The sequence below is a fragment of the Anolis sagrei genome, chromosome 4, assembly GCF_037176765.1.
Source record: "Anolis sagrei isolate rAnoSag1 chromosome 4, rAnoSag1.mat, whole genome shotgun sequence".
Lineage (NCBI taxonomy): Eukaryota > Metazoa > Chordata > Lepidosauria > Squamata > Dactyloidae > Anolis > Anolis sagrei.
In genome coordinates, this window is record NC_090024.1 from 5371202 (window position 1) to 5390226 (window position 19025).

At 45.1% G+C, this 19025-nt stretch overlaps 1 protein-coding gene across 1 annotated transcript in view; it reads right to left on the minus strand.

Annotated features, from left to right (window-relative positions):
* ZC3H3 (zinc finger CCCH-type containing 3) overlaps positions 1-19025 on the minus strand; it is a 225226-nt gene that overhangs the window by 80623 nt on the left and 125578 nt on the right. Inside the window, exons 4-7 of the mRNA XM_067467003.1 lie at positions 18436-18520; positions 16202-16360; positions 13003-13072; positions 1775-1906 (exon numbers count right to left, since the gene is read on the minus strand). Coding sequence (XP_067323104.1) covers positions 1775-1906; positions 13003-13072; positions 16202-16360; positions 18436-18520 — 446 coding nt within the window. The remainder of the gene's footprint in view (positions 1-1774; positions 1907-13002; positions 13073-16201; positions 16361-18435; positions 18521-19025) is intronic.

Below are 19025 nucleotides of genomic sequence, written 5' to 3' on the forward strand. Positions count from 1 at the left end.
TAATGTTATGGTTGGAGGTCACCACAACATGAGGAACTGTCTTAAAGGGTCATGGCCTTTGGAAGGTTGAGAGCCACTGCTGTAGATAGACAGATTCTTCCTTCCCTTTATTTATATCCCACCTTTTTTCCCAGACTCAAGGCAGCACAAAGTGCAACAAACACATAGAAAATAATACAAAACTGAGATTCAGTGGGAAGCAACAACAGAATTAAAACAATTCAAAACTAACAGTACAGCCTCATAAAGCACCCATCCCTTTTGAAAAATCAACTGCCAAGGGTTTGCTGAGAAGGAACCCCTGAATCTGCTGCCAAAAAGGACAACGGAGACAATATATAGTTTGAATATCCCTTATCTGGAATTCCAAAAATAAAAATATGCCAAAATCCCAAGCTGCCCACATCAATGGTTGCAGGAATGATGCCTTTTCAATGGTTCAATGTACGCAAACGTTGTTTCAAGCATGGAATTACGTATTTAAAAGATTATGTGTGAAAATTACCTCCAAGGTGTGTGGATAAGGTATAGATGAAAAATCAATGCATTTCATGACTAGCCTTGAATCCCATCTCTAAGATATCTCATTACGTATATGCAAGTATTCCAAAATCCAATAAACAAACAAACGAATTGTCATATGTTCTGCAGCTGATGATGCTTCGTGATGGAAGGGTTAATGTAAGTATTAGTTGTAAAGGGTTTTGTAATGTGTAAGTAAGAGTTCATGGGTGAAAACAATTAAGGGTGGAGGTATACAAGAGATAGGTTGCAGCTGGGTGTTTCTGGATATAAGGAGTGAGCCTTGGAAGTGATCTTTGGGAGAAAAATATCTGTTGTATTTTGGTGGTGGATGCTGCTGGTTTTTCCCCCAGGGCTGTTGGATTTTTTAGTATCCTGACCTGTCTCCTGTACCTTTGGAATCCTGGAACCTTGAACCTTTGGACTGGCTTTTGACTACAGTATAGACTCTTGATCCCTGGACTTTGTTTATTGAAGTCTTGGCATTTGACCACTGAACTGGACCCTTTTGACTACGAAGTTATTTTTGCTATCAGTTTTTGTTTATTTTGTGTTTTATATTTTGGACTATAACAACAACCAGCAAGTAAGTGCTGTTTTAATTAAACTGTTTGTTAAAACTGGGAGTTGGATTCATCTCTATCTAAACAAGGTAGAGCCCTGGCAATGTGACCCAAATCTCTAAATACAGAACACTTTTAGTCCCGAACATTTCAGATGAAGCGTATTCATCCTTTATGATTTATCAGTGATTATGTGAGGACACATGATGGTATTTAGCATGTGGAGATAATCATGTTGTTAATTTGGTGGTAAATACAAATACAACCAGTCCATACTTCAGGAAAGAAAGCCTGAATGCTCATTGGAGGGAAGGATAGTAGAGGCAAAGATGAAGTCCTTTGGCCACATCATGAGAAGAAAGGAAAGCTTAGAGAAGACAATGATGCTGGGGAAAATGGAAGGAAAAAGGAAGAGGGGCTGACCAAGGGCAAGATGGATGGAATCCTTGAAGTGACTGGCTTGACCTTAAAGGAGCTGGGGGTGGTGACGGCCAACAGGGAGCTCTGGCGTGGGCTGGTCCATGAGGTCACGAAGAGTTGGAAACAACTGAATGAATGAACAACAACAAATACAAATGCAGATATTTTAAAAAGAACCAACCAAGGTGATGAGCGCAAACTCAAGCTGCATGAGGGGGTCTCATGGCAGGGACTGGTGCAAGACGTGGGCCTTCCCGGGGTTTCCTTACCTTCTCTCCCAGGGGACAGTAGCCCTTCAGGAAGTCAGGGCAGACCTCGGCTTTCCTGGAGACATAGACGTGGCTGTAGGGACAGTCGCTGTTATTGCAGATGCCTTTCAGGAAGTAAGAGCACACTGGCATCTGAAAGAAGAAGCAAAGACATGAGAAGAAAGTACATAAAAGTTGAACATCCCAGGTACTCTAAAATCTGAAACTGCCCACCTGGTTGGCTAAGATAGAGATACTTTTGCGTTCTGGTGATTCCATGCATACAATATGTTTTTCAGGCACAGAATGGTTGCATATAAATTTAACTTCAGGTTATGTGTAGAAGGTGTCTGTGAAACATAAATTTCATGTTGAAAACTTGGATTCCATCTCCAAGCCAGTGTAGTGAAAGCGTCGGTCGATGATTTTGGAATTTAGGAGTAAATTCCCCCCTCCAGCTATGGAAATGTCCTGGGCAAGTCACACTTTCTCAACCTCAGAGGAAGACAAAGGCCAACCACATTTTGGACAAAACCTGCCAAGAAAACCACATGATAGGTTTTCCTGGGGGTTGGAATAAGTGATGAACCAAGTTGAAGGCACACAGCAATGACATCAATGGGTTTGAAGTCAGACTGCCCTGGAAGATGACCTGAAAGTGGGTTGTTGTAGCTTTTTCGGGCTATATGGCCATTTTTCTAGAAGCATTCTCTCCTGACGTTTCACCTGCATCTATGGCAGGCATCCTCAGAGGTTGTGAGACAGAGGTTGTCAAACCTCACAACCTCTGAGGATGCTTGCCATAGAAGGAGGCAAAACATCAGGAGAGAATGCTTCTACAACATGGCCATACAGCCAAAAAAACCTACAACAACCTAGTGATTCCGACCATGAAAGTCTTTGACAATACATTGACTTGGAAATGCCAAAAGCAGCAGCGGGAATGACAAACAAGTGATCTACTAATAAATAATAATAATAATAATAATAATAATACTTTATTTATATCCCGCCACCATCTCCCCAAGGGACTCGGAGTGGCTTACATGAGGCCAAGCCCAACAACACATCAATAAAACAGGAAAGCAATAAACGAAACAATACAATGCAATACAAATTAATACAAATCACATATAACAATAACACACAAGGATTTAAAAACCTATGGCCAGGCCAAATGTAATAGTTTAAAATTTAAAAAATAATCGCTAGGCATGAACAAGGTAAGATATATCTGGTTGGAGGTTTTTAAAAAGTGAGGGGCACAGTCCAATGCAATCCACTAGTTAAAGTGCATTCTGAGGACATATTGCTGAGAATTGTTTCTTTATTCGGTGAAGGCACACTGGAACAGCCACATTTTCAGGCTCCTCCTAAAGACTGCCAATGTTGGGGCATGCCTGATATCCTTTGGAAGTGAGCTCCAGAGTTGGGGGGCCACCATAGAGAAGGCCCTCTCCCTCGTCCCCACCAATCACGCCTGCGAGGGAGGCGGGAGCGCGAGCAGAGCCTCTCCAGATGATCGAAGAGATCGTGTGGGTCGCGCAGGTAGGCGGGTCCCAAACCATTCAGGGCTTTGTAGGTAGGAACCTGCACCTTGAATTGGGACCGGAAGATGAACAGCAGCCAATGTAGCTCCTTTAACAGGGGGTTGACCGCTCCCTGTAAGTCGCACCACTTAGTAACCTGTCTGTTGCCCGTTGTACCAATTGGAATTTCCGGGCCGTTTTCAAGGGCAGCCCCACGTAGAGTGCATTACAGTAATCCAATCTGGAGGTGACTAAGGCATGGACCACCCTGGCCAGATCTGACTTCACGAGGTACGGTCGCAGCTGGCGCACGAGTCTTAATTGTGAGAAAGTCCTCCTGGCCACCACCGACTCCTGGGCTTCAAGCATAAGTGATGAACCCAGGAGGACACCCAAGCTGTGGACCTGTGACTTCAGGGGGAGTGCAACCCCATCCAGCACAGGTTGCCACCCTATATCCTGAACCAGCTTACGATCAACCAGGAGGACCTCTGTCTTGTCGGGATTGATCCTCAGCTTATTCATCCTCATCCAGACAGCCACAGCCTCTGAAACTGCGCTAATACAATTTCTAAATCTGTTACAGTAAGGATACTGAGATCTGTGTAATTCAGGATTTGAAAAAGTAATTCAAGCTGATTGCACACAAACATGTCATCCACTTGGGTCTTGTTTATACAATTGACCATTCTGCTGCTTGTAAAGTCTGCCATTAAAACAAAACCTGGAGGAGGCAGCTGGAAACTATAGGAAAGTTACAAATGGAAGATAACTGTACCTGGACCCCAATACATAACATTACATGAGCACATACTGAAAACCTCAATTGGAAACACTCAAGAAAGCCGTTTAGTCACAATCTAGGGAAGCTGATGGGAAACTAGGTTCCATCTCCTTATATGTGAATATGGAAATACAGATATTCCAAAATAATAATAATAATAAACCCAAATCCCAAACACCTCTGGTCCCAAACATTTTGGATGAGGATGACTCAACCTGTATCTCAAAAATATGATAATTTTGGGTTATTGTAGGTTTTCCGGGCTATATGCTGTGTTCTTGAAGCATTATCTGCATCTAGAAGCATTTTGTCTGCATCTGCGGCAGGCATCCTCAGAGGTTGTGAGATCTTTTGGAAACTAGGAAAATTGGGTTTATGTATCTGTCCAGGGTGGGAGAAAGAACTCTTGTTTGTTGGAGCTAGGTGTGAATGCCTAGGGGAATCCTTTGTTGAGAGGTGATTAGCTGTTCCTGATTGTTACTTGTCTGGAGTTTCCCTGTGTTTGAGTTTTGTATTTTATTTACTGTTATAATTTTAGAGTTTTTTAAATACTGGTAAACCATATTTTGTTCAATTTCATGGTTTCTTCCTTTCTGTTGAAATTGTCCACATGCTTGTGGATTTCACCTCCAAACAAAGGATTACCCCAGGCAGTAACAAGCCACACCTAAAAACTGTCAGGCCATCAAATGCTAATCAAGGTGACCAATTGAAACATTCGCACCTAGCTTCAACAGACAGGAGTTCTTTCTCCCACCTTGGACCTTCCACAGATATATAAACCCAATTTTCCTAGTTTCCAAAAGACCTCACAACCTCTGAAGATTTTTTTTTTTGTCGTGTCAGGAGTGACTTGAGAAACTACAAGTCACTTCTGGTGTGAGAGAATTGGCCTTCTGCAAGGACGTTGCCCAGGGGACGCCTGGATGTTTTGATGTTTTTATCATTCTTGTGGGAGGTTTCTCTCATGTTCCCACATGAGGAGCTGGAGTTGATAGAGGGAGCTCATCCACCTCTCCCCAGATTTGAACCTGCGACCTATGGGTCTTCAGTCCTGCCGGCACAGGGGTTTAACCCACTGTGACACCAGGGACTCCTGAGGATGCCTGTCATAGATGCAGGTGAAACGTCAGGAGAGAATGCTTCTGAAGCATGGCCATACAGCCCGAAAAACCTACAACAACCAGTGATTCCGGCCATGAAAGCCTTTGACAATGCAATGATAATTTTGGTTTAATGATCTTCGCTTCTAGTGAGAGTTCAGGCCTGATTTGCTCTCAGATCCATTCATGATGTTTACTATATCTAACCAGTTTCACACCATCACTTGGTTCAGCCCCTTGTAATGCCTCTGTTGCAACGTAGCCAGGCCCCTGCGAAATCACAAGGGTCCTGGTGGTCTTTCCTGGGTCTCAAACCCTTTCAAAGCCTGCACTCTCAGGACCTGGGACAGCCCTGCCCTGACAATCCTGGATCTCTGCTGGGCCCAGGAAGGTGAAGAAGTCCATCAAAGCCCATTGCAGGGAGAGGCAGATGTGGGATCATTCAGCGGCCAGGCCCCAAACCATCAGGAGCTTCCCTTCAGCCATTTGCTATAATTAAAAAGGAATTAGCAGCCGGCTATAATGGCTCCATTTCTCTCTACCTTAATAGCTACTGATAGTAGGATTGGAGAGGGGGAGGTTGCAACCCAAAGGCTCGGCACAAGCTCTGCATGTATAAAAGGCCCCTCGATCCTTCCTTGGTTGAGGCACCAAGGCCAGGGAGCCTTTTGGCTGCCAACGATGCGCCCTTCTGTGCTCGATCTGGTCTTCTCGCCCCATCCTGTCCTTTCCCTTAATCTCCCGAGTGACTTTCTGGCTGAACACGGAATAGCTGCACCCAGAGGAGAACTTCAAAACCATCTCAGCTTTACGGATAAAGCCCAAGTCCCACATCTACCAGATGGTTGTTCTGGATGCTTGCTTGCCTTCTCACAGTCCTTGCTCCATGCCGCCGCCTTTTCTCTTCTCCTGCTGCGCATCTTGACACGAAAAGGGGAAAAAGCCTACCGAAAATGCTGGCTTACTGTCCGGCAGAAGAGCCATCCTTCAGCCAAGTGCCATCTCTTTAAATCCTGCAGGTCCAGGTATCCTCCAACCAATATTGACAAATGCACCATAAGCACCGGCGGTGCTGCGCAAGGGGAAGGCAACTTTCCCCCAAAGGACCGATTAGGACTTTAACCGAATTAGTTCACCAGAGTGAGAAGCAAATTGGGAGGAGAGAGAGAGAGAGGAAGAGAGGAAGAAGGAGGGGAAGAGGGGGCAAGATGGAAGGCAAAAAGCCGCGCAGAAGAAAGAAAACAGTCGAGCTTTAAAAGCAAAGAGTTTATTTTTAATTGTCTTTTAACTGCAGACATTAAAATAAAGGACAGGGCTCTGGGGCTGCCTTTTCTGTCGGCGGTGGCGTGACCGTAAACGATTCCCTTAATGTAGGTTTTGATATAGAGATCAAATTAGCTCTAATAAAAAGGGATAATAAAGCCCGCTCTTATGCAAAAGCCCGACCCCTCCCAGCTGTCAAGGCTGCGCCATTACCGAGAGGAAGCGCCGCTCTTGTTTCAATTAACCTTGTTTGCACCCCGCTATGTCCACGCAAATAACAATAACATTAATGCACGGCGCCAGTGCGCGGCTGCGGCCATATTAAGGCGGCTTCGGAAGGCGCGCACATGCCTTTCCCGAGCCGGCAGCTAATGAACCCGAAACTCAACGTGAATTTCCAAATTGCTCACAACAGAGTTTTGAAGCTCTATTAGGGAGAAAAATGCTGATTCTTGTCAAGTCCCTCAAGGGGAAAAGCTGTCGGAACAGCAGACTGGCTCAGCCCCGGCCCTAGCCTCTCGCTAACCTCCCATCCTGGCCTGCCTTCCATGCAAAAGACCCCAATCCACCGGAAAAGGACCCTGAGTGGGGGGCGAGGGTCTCTTGAGTGGGGTGACCCTACTGCAGAGACCCTCATCCACGACTGAAGGCCCCCGTTTCCCTTTCTCCAGAGTAAAAAAGAGCCCATTCCACTCTCTAAGCTCCTGTAGTTCCAGATGCTTAGGAAACTCATTAAAAAAAAAGAATACAACTTCTGACAAACTTTCCAGAATTGCAAGGAAGCTGCGAAGTTGTCTCCCACTTCACTTTTTTTTTGCTTCCTCTCCCCATAACCTTGTTAATGACTTGGTTAATGTTGATCTGAAATGCTGAAGAGTTTTATTCTATGATACAAGGGTCCCTGGGGGTGGTGGTGGTGGGGAAATAAAGAGGGCCGTAGCGGTTGGCTTCAGATCAGAACTCCAGCCCAATTCCCCTGCTATTCCCGGGTGTGTTGACGCGGCCAGTTTTCCCAATATATGGCAAGCCTTCATGCTCTCAAGCCAGATCCGTGCCTCTGCGCAATACGGGGAGGAATCGAAGGTCCGGCCAGGAAAGTCAGCTCCTTCTGGAAAGCTCCTGACTTCTGCCTTTTCACAAAAAAAGTCTCTGTACAAATGATCAGGTGAAATATCTCTATCGTTATTACTGCTGGAGGTCACAATGAGACAGTAGGGCCATGACCTCCAAATTGCCACTGGACATGCAATAGCTCAGCAGCGGAGAACCAAGGAATGAAGCCCCTTGCTTGTTAATGATTGCAGAACTGATGAGAGAGGTGATGTGGTCTGTCCAGAAGTGCATCGTTCCGCCACAGTGCACAGGGTTAGTCATAGAATTGGAGCTGGAAAAGGCTCTTAAGGGCCACCCAATCCAACCTCATTCTGTCATCCAGGAAATATCATTCAAGCACTCCTGAGAGTTGGCTACCCAGCCTCTGTTTAAAGGCCTCCAAAGATGGAGACTCCACCAACACACGTTCCATCTTCAATAGTTCCACCTTAAAAGTTCACAGAGTCACAGAATTATAGAGTTGGAAGGCACCCCAAAAGCCATCCAGTCCAACCCATTCTGCCATACAGGAAGATATAACCCAAACTCGCCTGACAGATGACCATCCAACCTCTGCTTAAAGACCTCCAAGAAGGAGACTCCACCAACACACATTTCATCTTTGATGCTTCCACCTTGAAAATTCAGATTCACAGAATTATAGAGTTTGAAGGCACCCCAAAAGCCATCCAGTCCAACCCATTCTGCCATGCAGGAAGATACAACCCAAGCCCTCCTGACAGATGGCCATCCAACCTCTGCTTAAAGAATTCCAAAGATGGAGACTCCACCAAGACACATTCCATCTTGAATGTTACCACCTTGAAAGATTCACAGAATTATAGAGTTGGAAGAGACCCCAAAAGCCATCCAGTCCAACCCATTCTGCCCTGCAGGAAGAGACAACCCAAGCCCTCCTGAAAGATTGCCACCAAGTCTCTGCTTGAAGGCCTCCAAAGATGGAGTTTCCACCAACACACATTCTATCTTGGGTGTTTCAACCTTGAAAGTTCATAGATTCACAGAAGAATAGAGTTGGAAGAGACCCCAAAAGCCACCTAGCCCAACCCATTCTGCCATGCAGGAAGACCAAACCCAAGCCCTTCTGACAGATGGCCATCCAGCCTCTGCTTAAGGACCTCCAAAGATGAAGACTCCACCACACATTCCATCTTGAATGGTTCCACCCTGAAAGTTCATAGATTCACAGAATTATAGAGTTGGAGATTCATCGGAGAATGCAAGCTGTTGATGGTGACTGTATTGATGTGAGTACTGTGCATCGTTGGGCGAGCAAGTTTAAAGATGTTGGGGAGGGAACATCCGACTTGCATGACAAACAAAGAGTTGTTCTGTGACAGCAATCACTGAGTTTCACAAGCAAAAGGTTGACAGATTGATTCAGGACAATCATTGTATCACGCAGAGAGAAATTTCAAGCATAATCAGCTTTTTACAGGAACGTGTGGATCACATTATTGCTTTGCTTGGCTATTGGAAGATCTTTGCATGATGGGTACCCAGGATGAGAGAACTGTGAGACGCTGGTTGCGGAAACAGAGTGTCAAGTTCTTCCGTGACGGCTTCAGAAAACTTGTTCATCGTTGGCAGAAATGTATCCAATTGTCTGGTGATTATGTGGAAGAGTGAATAGTGGTAGTTAAAGAGCACATTCTAAGGATTATTTCTGTGTTTGATTTATTAATATATTCCCATCCAAACCCAAGTAACAAAAGTGGAGGCATTACTTTTCATTCAACCCTCGTAAGAAAGGGAAGGCATCATTCTATTGCCAACCTAGCTAGAGGCTAGGAAAGTCGGCCTCCCTAGTAGCTGGGAGGCAAGGGAGTCATGCCTAAGGGTGAAATGTTGACTCTGTACTCAGTGCAGAAGCAAACAGGAGAGAATCCGCCTCTGAAAAGGAAGGGTTCATTCGGATACAGCAGAGCCTGGCGGACAGCAAAGTCCAAGCGCAGCAGAAAAAGTGTTTTCCTCGGTAGGAATTAACTCGCCAGCCGTTCCCTTTGGGTTGTGCTGTGATAAATGAGGCTAACACCACCTTTCCTGGTAATCACCAGGTTAACAGGAAGCTACGGGGCGGGTGCAGAAGTCACCCCTTGCTCCGGGCAGCGGGCTCCCCTTCGGCTATAAATCACCAGGAACAAATGGGCTCCGAGTTCAGCAAAGACAGAGAAAGACGGGTCCCTCAGCTGAGATTCCCGACCGGAGCTCCAAACTCAATGGGGGAGATTTGCTTGTTTGGTTTTGTCTCTGACGTCCTGCCTTTCTTCTGGTTTTTATCTCTGCCCTCCAAAACCAGGCCCTATCACTGTGTCATCTTTATTTTTGTCAAATCTAGACTGCCACTCTATGCCTTTATCCTGTCTCTGACAAACCCTAACTTTATATCTTTACTCTGCCTCTGTCAAATTCAAACCCTATCACTGTCTCCTACAGCCGCGTTCTCTGTAGATGTAAACAATTCTTCCTCTGTGTATGAGGCAGGGCACGGTGGGCAAGCATACAGATGCAGAGTTGTTTGTTCTGCTCCACAGTCGCACACGGTGGAGGATTCTTCTAAGTCGTGCCAGCTAGAACGTTAAGATCATTTGGGGAGGCCCCACTCTCAATCCCGCCGGTGTTACAAATACTTCCTCTTCATCCTGGAAAGAAGTGAGAAGTGGAGTGCCGCAGGGTTCCCCCCTGGGCCCGGTCCTGTTCAACATCTTTATTAATGACTTAGATGAAGGGTGAGAAGGCAGGATCATCAAGTTTGCAGACGACACCAAATTGGGAGGGAGAGCCAAGACTCCAGAGGACAGGAGCAGGATTCAAAACGATCTTGACAGATTAGAGAGATGATGGGCCAAAACTAACAAAATGAAGTTCAACAGGGACAAATGCAAGATACTCCACTTTGGCAGGAAAAATGAAATGCAAAGATACAAAATGGGGGACAATGCCTGGCTCGAGAGCAGTACGTGTGAAAAAGATCTTGGCGTCCTCGTGGACAACAAGTTAAACATGAGCCAACAATGTGATGTGGCGGCAAAAAAGGCCAATGGGATTTTGGCCTGCATCAATAGGAGCATAGTGTCTAGATCTAAGGAAGTCATGCTACCCCTCTATTCTGCTTTGGTTAGACCACAGCTGGAATATTGTGTCCAATTCTGGGCACCACAATTCAAGAGAGATATTGACAAGCTGGAATGTGTCCAGAGGAGGGCGACTAAAATGATCAAGGGTCTGGAGAACAAGCCCTATGAGGAGCGGCTTAAGGAGCTGGGCATGTTTAGCCTGAAGAAGAGAAGGATGAGAGGAGATATGATAGCCATGTATAAATATGTGAGAGGAAGCCACAGGGAGAAGGGAGCAAGCTTGTTTTCTGCTTCCATGGAGATAAGGACAAGGAACAATGGCTTCAAACTACATGAAAGGAGATTCCATCTGAACATGAGGACGAACTTCCTGACCGTGAGAGCTGTTCAGCAGTGGAACTCTCTGCCCTAGAGTGTGGTGGAGGCTCCTTCTTTGGAAGCTTTTAAACGGAGGCTGGATGGCCATCTGTCAGGGGTGATTTGAATGCAATATTCCTGCTTCTTGGCAGAATGGGGTTGGACTGGATGGCCCATGAGGTCTCTTCCAACTCTTTGATTCTATGATTCTATGAATAGACTTATGGCAAACAGTGCAGGCATACTCAGCAGTTGAGTAAGACAAGGCCAGGGCTGATGTTCCTATTAATTTTGGGTCTGCATCCCATGTGCTGGTAGTAAGTTTCCGCAGGATTTTATTGTGTGCAACTACTTTGGGCTTGGTGTTCATGCAATGTTTCCTAAATGTTAGTGTTCGATCTAAGGTGACACCAAGATATTCAGGATGGGAATAGTGTTTGAGCTCTTGACCTTCCCAGGTGACTTTCAATTTCTTGTTAGCTTCATGGTTGTGTAGGTGGAAAGCACACACTTGTGTCTTGGCAGGGTTAGGCTTCAGGTGGTTCTCTTTGAAGTAGCTGGAGAGATCTTTCAAGGCATTAGTAAGTTGGTTTTTGATTGTTTCAAGGTCTTTTGCTTGTGTTGTCAGGCAAGGTCATCAGCATATATAAAGTTCTTTGTGAGTGGTGGCTGTGGCTCATTGTTAGTAAAGATGTTCAACAAGGTCAGTGCAAGAATGATGCCTTGGGGTAAACCATTTTTTGTCTCCTCCATCTACTTTTCCTGCCTTGAAACTTCACATAGAGAAGCTGTGGTTTTCTAGGAGGGTCTGGGCAGTTTTCTGTGAAATCAATTCAAAGTGCTGGCTCTAACCTTTAAAGTACTGAATGGTTCTGGCCCAGATTACCTGTCCAAATGTATCTCCTGCTACGAACCATCACAAAGCTTAAGATCATCAGGAGAGACCCTGCTCTTGATCCCACAACTCTCGCAAATGCAGTTGGTGAGGACGAGAGACAGGGCCTTCTTGGCAGTGGCCCCCCATCTGTGGAACTCTCTCCCTAAGGATATCAGGTTGACCACCTCCCTCCTGTCCTTTAGAAGACAACTGAAGACCTGGCTCTGGGGCCAGGCGTTCGATTAGAGGCCAGCGTCATCTTTGTGTTGGGGGTAATTTCCAAAAAGGAAAACTGATTCAAAATTGGTGCAGCAGCAACAACAAACCAGAAGCTTTTAGTGCCAGCAGTAGAGCAATTGAGCTTAAGCAATTCTGGAGCAGAGCCAAGCTTTTAAAAAGTTACAAAACACTTTATTCAAAGAACTACATACCTAGCTAGGAAAGTAAACAGAGTCAAGCTAGCTAGCTAGCTAACTCACAGCAGACATCTTGTCTCTCTGATTGGGAGAGAAGAAGAAAATGAAAAACTCTGAGCCTTGCCATATGCTATGAATAGAAAGAGGCGTGTTCCTAAGAAGCAAGATGATAGGGCAGACTAGAGAGAGAGGCAGACAGAGAGGCCAGTAAAGAAATGGCTTTTCCCTGCCGGGTAACTCATCTGCATGTCTGAGTCCTTGAGGAGGACTGCAAACCTGTGCAGGATGTGGTTGAGTTCCTACACTTTGCCCTCCCTCTGCCAAATCCAAACCCTACCTACCCCTGAGAGATAGGAGCCTGCGATTGGCTGCCTTCAGCCTGGGTGGCCCTTCTCCTCCCTTCACCCCTGGCCACTACATGCTTCAGCCCGGTAGCCGCATGTATGGCTGTAGCAATGCTTCCCTCCAAGGCCAGGCAGTGCTAGTGATGCGGCAAAGAGTCCCAGGTGCTGGGACTGCTTAACGCGCTAAAACTACAGACACATTAAATTGGCGAAAGAGGTGCACTCTGCTCTCATTACGAGAAGAGGTCCCATTACGAGCCCAAACAGCTTTGTCAAGCAATTTCCAAATGAATGCTATTCGAAGCGCTTGGAAATGCAATCTCTCTGTTACAGCCGCTTGTAAAGCCGGTCCCTCAAGAGAAGGTTGGCAGCTAAGCCGGGCTCACCTTGTCTTTTGAAACCTTGTGTGAGAACGGGCATGATCCATCGGTCTTCTTGCACGTGCCTCGAAGGAACCTGTTGAGCGGAGAAGAAAGAAAGAGAGCTTAAAGGGGATTCTGTGGGAAAATGGTTATCTGGATAGGTCACAAAGCCATAAAAGCTAGAAGGGACCACTTAGCCTGACATGCAGGATTTCACAAATTCAGAACTTCAGGAGGTGACTATCCAAGACACTTATTTACTTAAATGGTTTCGGTCCATCTTACCTACCCGAACATATCTCTCCTTATGAGCCATCTAGAACACTAAGATCTTCTGCTCTCGTCCCCGCCTTCCTGACAGATGTGTCTGGTGGGAACGAGAGACAGGGCCTTCTCAGCGGTGGCCCCTCGACTGTGGAACACCCTGGCCAGAGAGATAAGATCAGCATCCTCCCTCCTGTCCTTCCAAAGAATGCTGAAAACCTGGCTTTTCAAACAGGCCTTCCCAAATATGGCATAGATATATGATATTATGGACAACGGATGACACAAATAGATTTGAGATGGAGGCGCTTTGATAATGTTTTTAAATGTTGTGTATGATTTTTATGTTTTTATAGTTCTGTTAGCAGTTTAAAGTATTGATTATTGTTTTATTTTGTTGTAACTGTTCTGGCATCTAATTGTTGCATATTGTTAACCGCTTCGAGTCATCCTTGGACTGAGAGGGGCGGAACATAAATGTAGTAAGTAAGTAAGTAAGTAAATAAATAAATAAATAGGCAATCCTTCGTTGTCCGAGTAGAATTGTCTTCCAAGATCGGTGTCCTAGCGGTAGGTCCGTAGGTGACTGTGGAGCCCTATTCTTGACCTGCATCTTCTCCCACAGGGAGGGCATTGGTTTCCAGATGGAAGGCGGTCCCAGTTGAGATTGGCTTGACGTGCCTTCCTCTTCGCACATTTCACTCTTTCGCCCTCCATTCATGCCTCCTCAAATTCTACAGCACTGCTGGTCACAGCTGACCTCCATCTGGAGCACTCAAGGCCCAGGGCTTCCCAGTTCTCAGTGTCTATGCCACAGTGTTATCATTGGCTTTGAGTCCATCTTTCAATCTCTTTTCCTGTCCACCAACATTCCATTTTCCATTCTTGAGTTCAGAGTAGAGAAACTGCTTTGGGAGACGGTGGTCAGGCATCCAAAAAACATGGCCAGTCCAGCGGAGTTGATGGCGGAGGACCATCGCTTTAATGCTGGTGGTTTTTGCTTCTTCCAGCACGCTGACCTTTGTCCACTTGTCTTCCCAAGAGATTTACAGGATTTTCCGGAGGCAGCGCTGATGGACACGTTCTAGGAGTTGCATGTGACGTCTGTAGATAGTCCACGTCTCGCAGGCGTATAGCAGGGTTGGGAAGGCAATAGCTTTATAAACAAGCACCTTGGTATTACTACAGATGTCCCAATCCTCAAACACTCTGTGCTTCATTTGGAAAAATGCTGCACTCGCAGAGCTCAGGCGGTGTTGTATTTCATAGTACTTCCCTTCAGATGTCTGTGCCAAAAAGAAGCAAACACGGGAAGCTACCTCACCCACAAGTTTATCCAGTCAGATATTCATAGTCCACTCAGCCGAGTATTATCCTCCCTGACTGGCAGCAATGTCTTCCCAAGATTTCAGACAAGATTCTTTCCTAGCATTATTTAGACTTCTTCTAGCGATTACCAACCCGAGGACTAAGTTTTAATTGCAGAGATTATATTACACATTTAAAATTACACATTGCCCCGATTCTGTCGTTAGTGGGGTTCAGAACGCTCTTTGATTGTAGGTGAACTATAAATCCCAGCAAATACAACTCCCAAATGTCAAGGTCTATTTTCCCCAATCTGTGTTCATATTTGGGCATATGGAGTATTCTTGCTAATTTTTGACTAGATCCTTCATTGTTTGACTCCACAGTGCTCTCTGGGTGTGGGTAAACTATAACTCCAAAACTCAAGGTCAGTGCCCACCAAATCCTTTCAGTATTTTCTGTTGGTCATGGGAGTTCTGTGTGCCAAGTTTGGTTCATTTCCATCATTGTTGGGGTTCAGAATGCTCTTTGATTGTAGGTGAACTATAAATCCCAGCAACTACAACTCCCAAATGACAAAATCTTTTTTTTTAGTGGTGGTCACTCGTTGGCCTGATAGGTGTCTTGTGTCCAAATTTGGTGTCAATTCGTCCAGTGTTTTTTGAGTTCTGTTAATCCCACAAATGAACATTACATTTTTATTTATACAGACTAGCTGTACCCGGCATGCATTGCTGTGGCCAACCTTCCCTCTTTCTTTTCTTCTTTCCCTCCTTCCTTCACTCCCTTTTACCTTCCTTCCTTCATTCCTGTCTTTCCTTCTCTTCTTCCTTCCTTCTCTATCTCTTTCTTTCCTTCCCCCTTTTCTTTCTCTTCTGCTGTCTCTCTTTTCTTCCTCCTCTCTTTCCTTCTTTCCCTCCCTCCCTCTTTCTCTACATCTTCCCCCTTTCCTTTGCTCCCTTTCCTTCCTTCTTTCCCTTTTTTCTTTCCTTCTCTCTTTCCTTCCTTCTCTAACTTTCCTTCCTTCCCCATTTTTCTTTCCCTCCCTCTTTCTCTCCTTTCTTCCTTCTCTACCTCTTTCCTTCCTTCCTTCATTCTCTCTTTGCTTCCATGCTTCCTTCTCCCTTTCTTTCTTCCTTTCTCTCCCTCTGTCTTTCTTTTCTTTCTTTCTTTTTTCTCCCCTTTCCTCCCTCTTTCTTCCCTTTTTTCTGTATTGTCATTTAGCTTTTGGGGGCTTTTTAAGTCCCTTCTGGCGTGTTTTTCAGTGTTTTCATGAGTGAAGGACATACATTGGGTTGTTAGGTGTCTTGTGTCCAAATTTGGTGTCAATTCGTCCAGTGGTTTTTGAGTTATGTTAATCCCACAAACGAACATTACATTTTTATTTATATAGATGATAAATAACTATGTTAATGAAACAAAGTTTGTGTACACTGTACCATCAAAAAGCAAGAGTGTCATTCTCAACCCACCCAAGAGGACAATTTCAGAGTTGAGACTCTTTTGGATTTCAGAATTCCGGATAACGAACATACAATGATTGTTGGTCAAGGCTCCAGTCAATAATATCTGACAGACTGTAAAACTGAGACAACCATGACAGTGACAAAAAGAATAACAATGAGCCAGAAAATTGAAAAAGGAAGGATACCTTGTGCAGACCGCTATTTTTTCCGGGTCATGGATGTAGGGGCAATTCTCACCGCGGTTGCATTTTCCAAAGCGGTTGTAATACATGCAATATTCCTTCTTTTTCTCTTTCTTCTGCTTGGCCTGGCGAATGATGGCCAAGCTGCGCTGGACGGCTCGGCTAAAAGAAGAGAAAGGCACAAACAAGTCATCTCAGCTTCAACAAACTTGTTCAAACGTTACTGAAACATAGGAGTGAAATATCAGCCTAAGTAGGAACTCATAGTAGGATGAGCCCTGAATCTGAGCAGGAAGGCAAACATACAACAAGCAATAAGTTTGGCCAGAGGAACTTCTGAGCCCAGCAACACCTTCAGTCCAATCTACTCACCGCACTCAGGGAGACAAGTAAAGTCTATTCCAAGCACCAACATTGTATAGAACTATAGTTATAGTGTGCATGACCAATATCTAACGCATACATGGTAATCCTTCTCTGAGGTCTATCTGACCAGCACATAAGTCAGAGCTTATTTACTGTTTGAGAGGATGTTCCCAGGATCTGCCACTGGACATAGGCAGAACATCAGGTTGGTGGCCTTGAGGTTACAGCATTTCCTAGCAAAACATAAATGACAGAGCCCAGCAAACAGCACAGCCCAGGAGATGTCAGCTACTGTCAAAATAGGGTGTATTAGGCTCACTAAAACAGATAAGCATACAGCTGAATCTCTACCTTATTTTACGCCTAGACTATGAGCATTGACAGGAGCAGGTCCTGGGTGCCAATTTACTTTCCCTGCAGATTCCGGACCCTTTTCCTCATTCTGGATTCTGTGAGGTTTCGTTGTACTCAAGCAAATAAAGGGAGAGACTGAAAGGAACAGAAACATGCAGCAAAATGGAAGAGGAAGAAGAACCAGTCTCACAGACATCTGCATGATCTCCTCCTCTTCCTATGTGTTGCATGCTCCTGTTCCTCCCAGTACAGTTGCTTGTGTGAGACAGAGATTCATGGAACACAGGAAGAGGAGGATGAGATGCAACTGCTGGGCAAGTGGATGTTGCACTCTAGGACAGGAAAAGCCCTCTGACTTTAAATACCACACGTTGAATAGGAAAACAATCTTTTTACTGAAGATAAACCAAAAGCAGCAAGTAAAAAGCACTTTAAAGAAATAGGTAAATCCAACTAGGTAAGAAGATAAGCAGGAACAAAACAGTCCAGGGTAAAGTTCAGCAAAGTCCATGAAAACAAAGTCCACAGTTTTCTAATATAATCCAGAAAACCAGAAAACATTAATCCAAGGCATGATCATAAAATCCAAGAATCAAAACAATGAATCAAGAAATACTTAAGCATGAATCTTGCAAGCTAGGCTTCCATGAACAAGGACAAGAACTTAACTTGATCCCAAACTATGCTTCATCTGACTATATTTCCCATACTTTGAACTTTTATCCCCTCGTCAAGCTATCCCAAGTACTCAGAAATTGGTTTCGCTTTAATTGAGATTCCCTTATCTTTTTCTGTTGGATTCTGGCAGACCGCCAAAGGCACTGTTTGGCTTGTCTATTTTGACTCATTTCCTCCTGTCTATCTATTTGTTCATTAACTTCTGCAGGTGCAAAGTTGTTTTCAAGCCCCAAATCCTGGGATCTCTCTGGTAACAATTCAGGGAGTACACCATCATCCCCACACCCTTCATTCTCATGGGAAACATTTTGAACAGGGATCTCCTGGTCATTATCCGCATTAATATCTTTGACCAAACCATTGCCATCTTGAAACTCATTGCCATCACTTCCCACATCCAAAGCACCCTGATCCTGAAACACAATCGCGGGCTGAGCTCCAACAGTGGAGTGGCCTGCTTGCCTGGCTCCTCCTCTCACCTGAATGCCTGAGTCTTTGTTTTGCCCGGGCAAAACAATCATGAGACATACCTGTCTCCAGAACAGCCTCCTCACTTGCCTTGTGGAGAAGCAGTTGCTATGTGAAAGTTCTCGAGAACTTTCTCAACTTTTGAGAATGTTCACACAGCAGACCCAACACCAGGAGGCAGGGGAGTTATGAATACGCTAAACCACAAGTGTGAAACCTGCAAAAGTATAGGGACAACTGTGCCTTGAGAACTCCAAACCCCACATATTGGTCATTCCACAAGGCTGCAAAACTTATGGAAAACAATGAGGGAGTTTTAGGAACTTGGCTGGTCCACTCCTTTTGCAGTGCCTTTTGGGAGGAAAACCCACCTTGCAATGTAGCGGCTTGGGGTGGACCGGCTTGGGCAGCTGGGCGAAGAGAAGCCGAAGGGGCTGTTTGCAGAATCCGGCCTCCCTGTTCAAGAAGAGAAAAGAGAAGCATATAAGATGCTAATCAGAAACTCATTCCGAGGTGGAATTTGCAAGTTCGTCTCCAATAGATTTAATATACAGGGAATGCACTGTGTTAGGTTCACAAAGGTAAATAAGCTCTTTCCCAGCAGGTGAGGAGGGGCTGGTGACAATGAGGATGCTTCCCGCTCAAAGCAAGCAAACAAGTTAAAGGAAGGAACTGTCACACGCCTGGCTGGGAAGCAAAATAAATGAGACTCGCATCATGGAAACACACCGCCTAGCCCTCTCCTTGGCGTCGAGTTTGGCAAAAGCCCTCCAGAATGATAACACTCAAGATACAGCAAAAGTATTGTTCTGTGACTTAATAATTTAGGGAGTTTATATCCCAACTATAGGGGTGAAAGAAGCAAAACACCAGAACTTGGTCAAAACCACAAAGAGAAAAGAAGCAACGTTTGGAGACATATACAGTATTTATTTATCGTGTCAGACCAAACAGTTGCGTT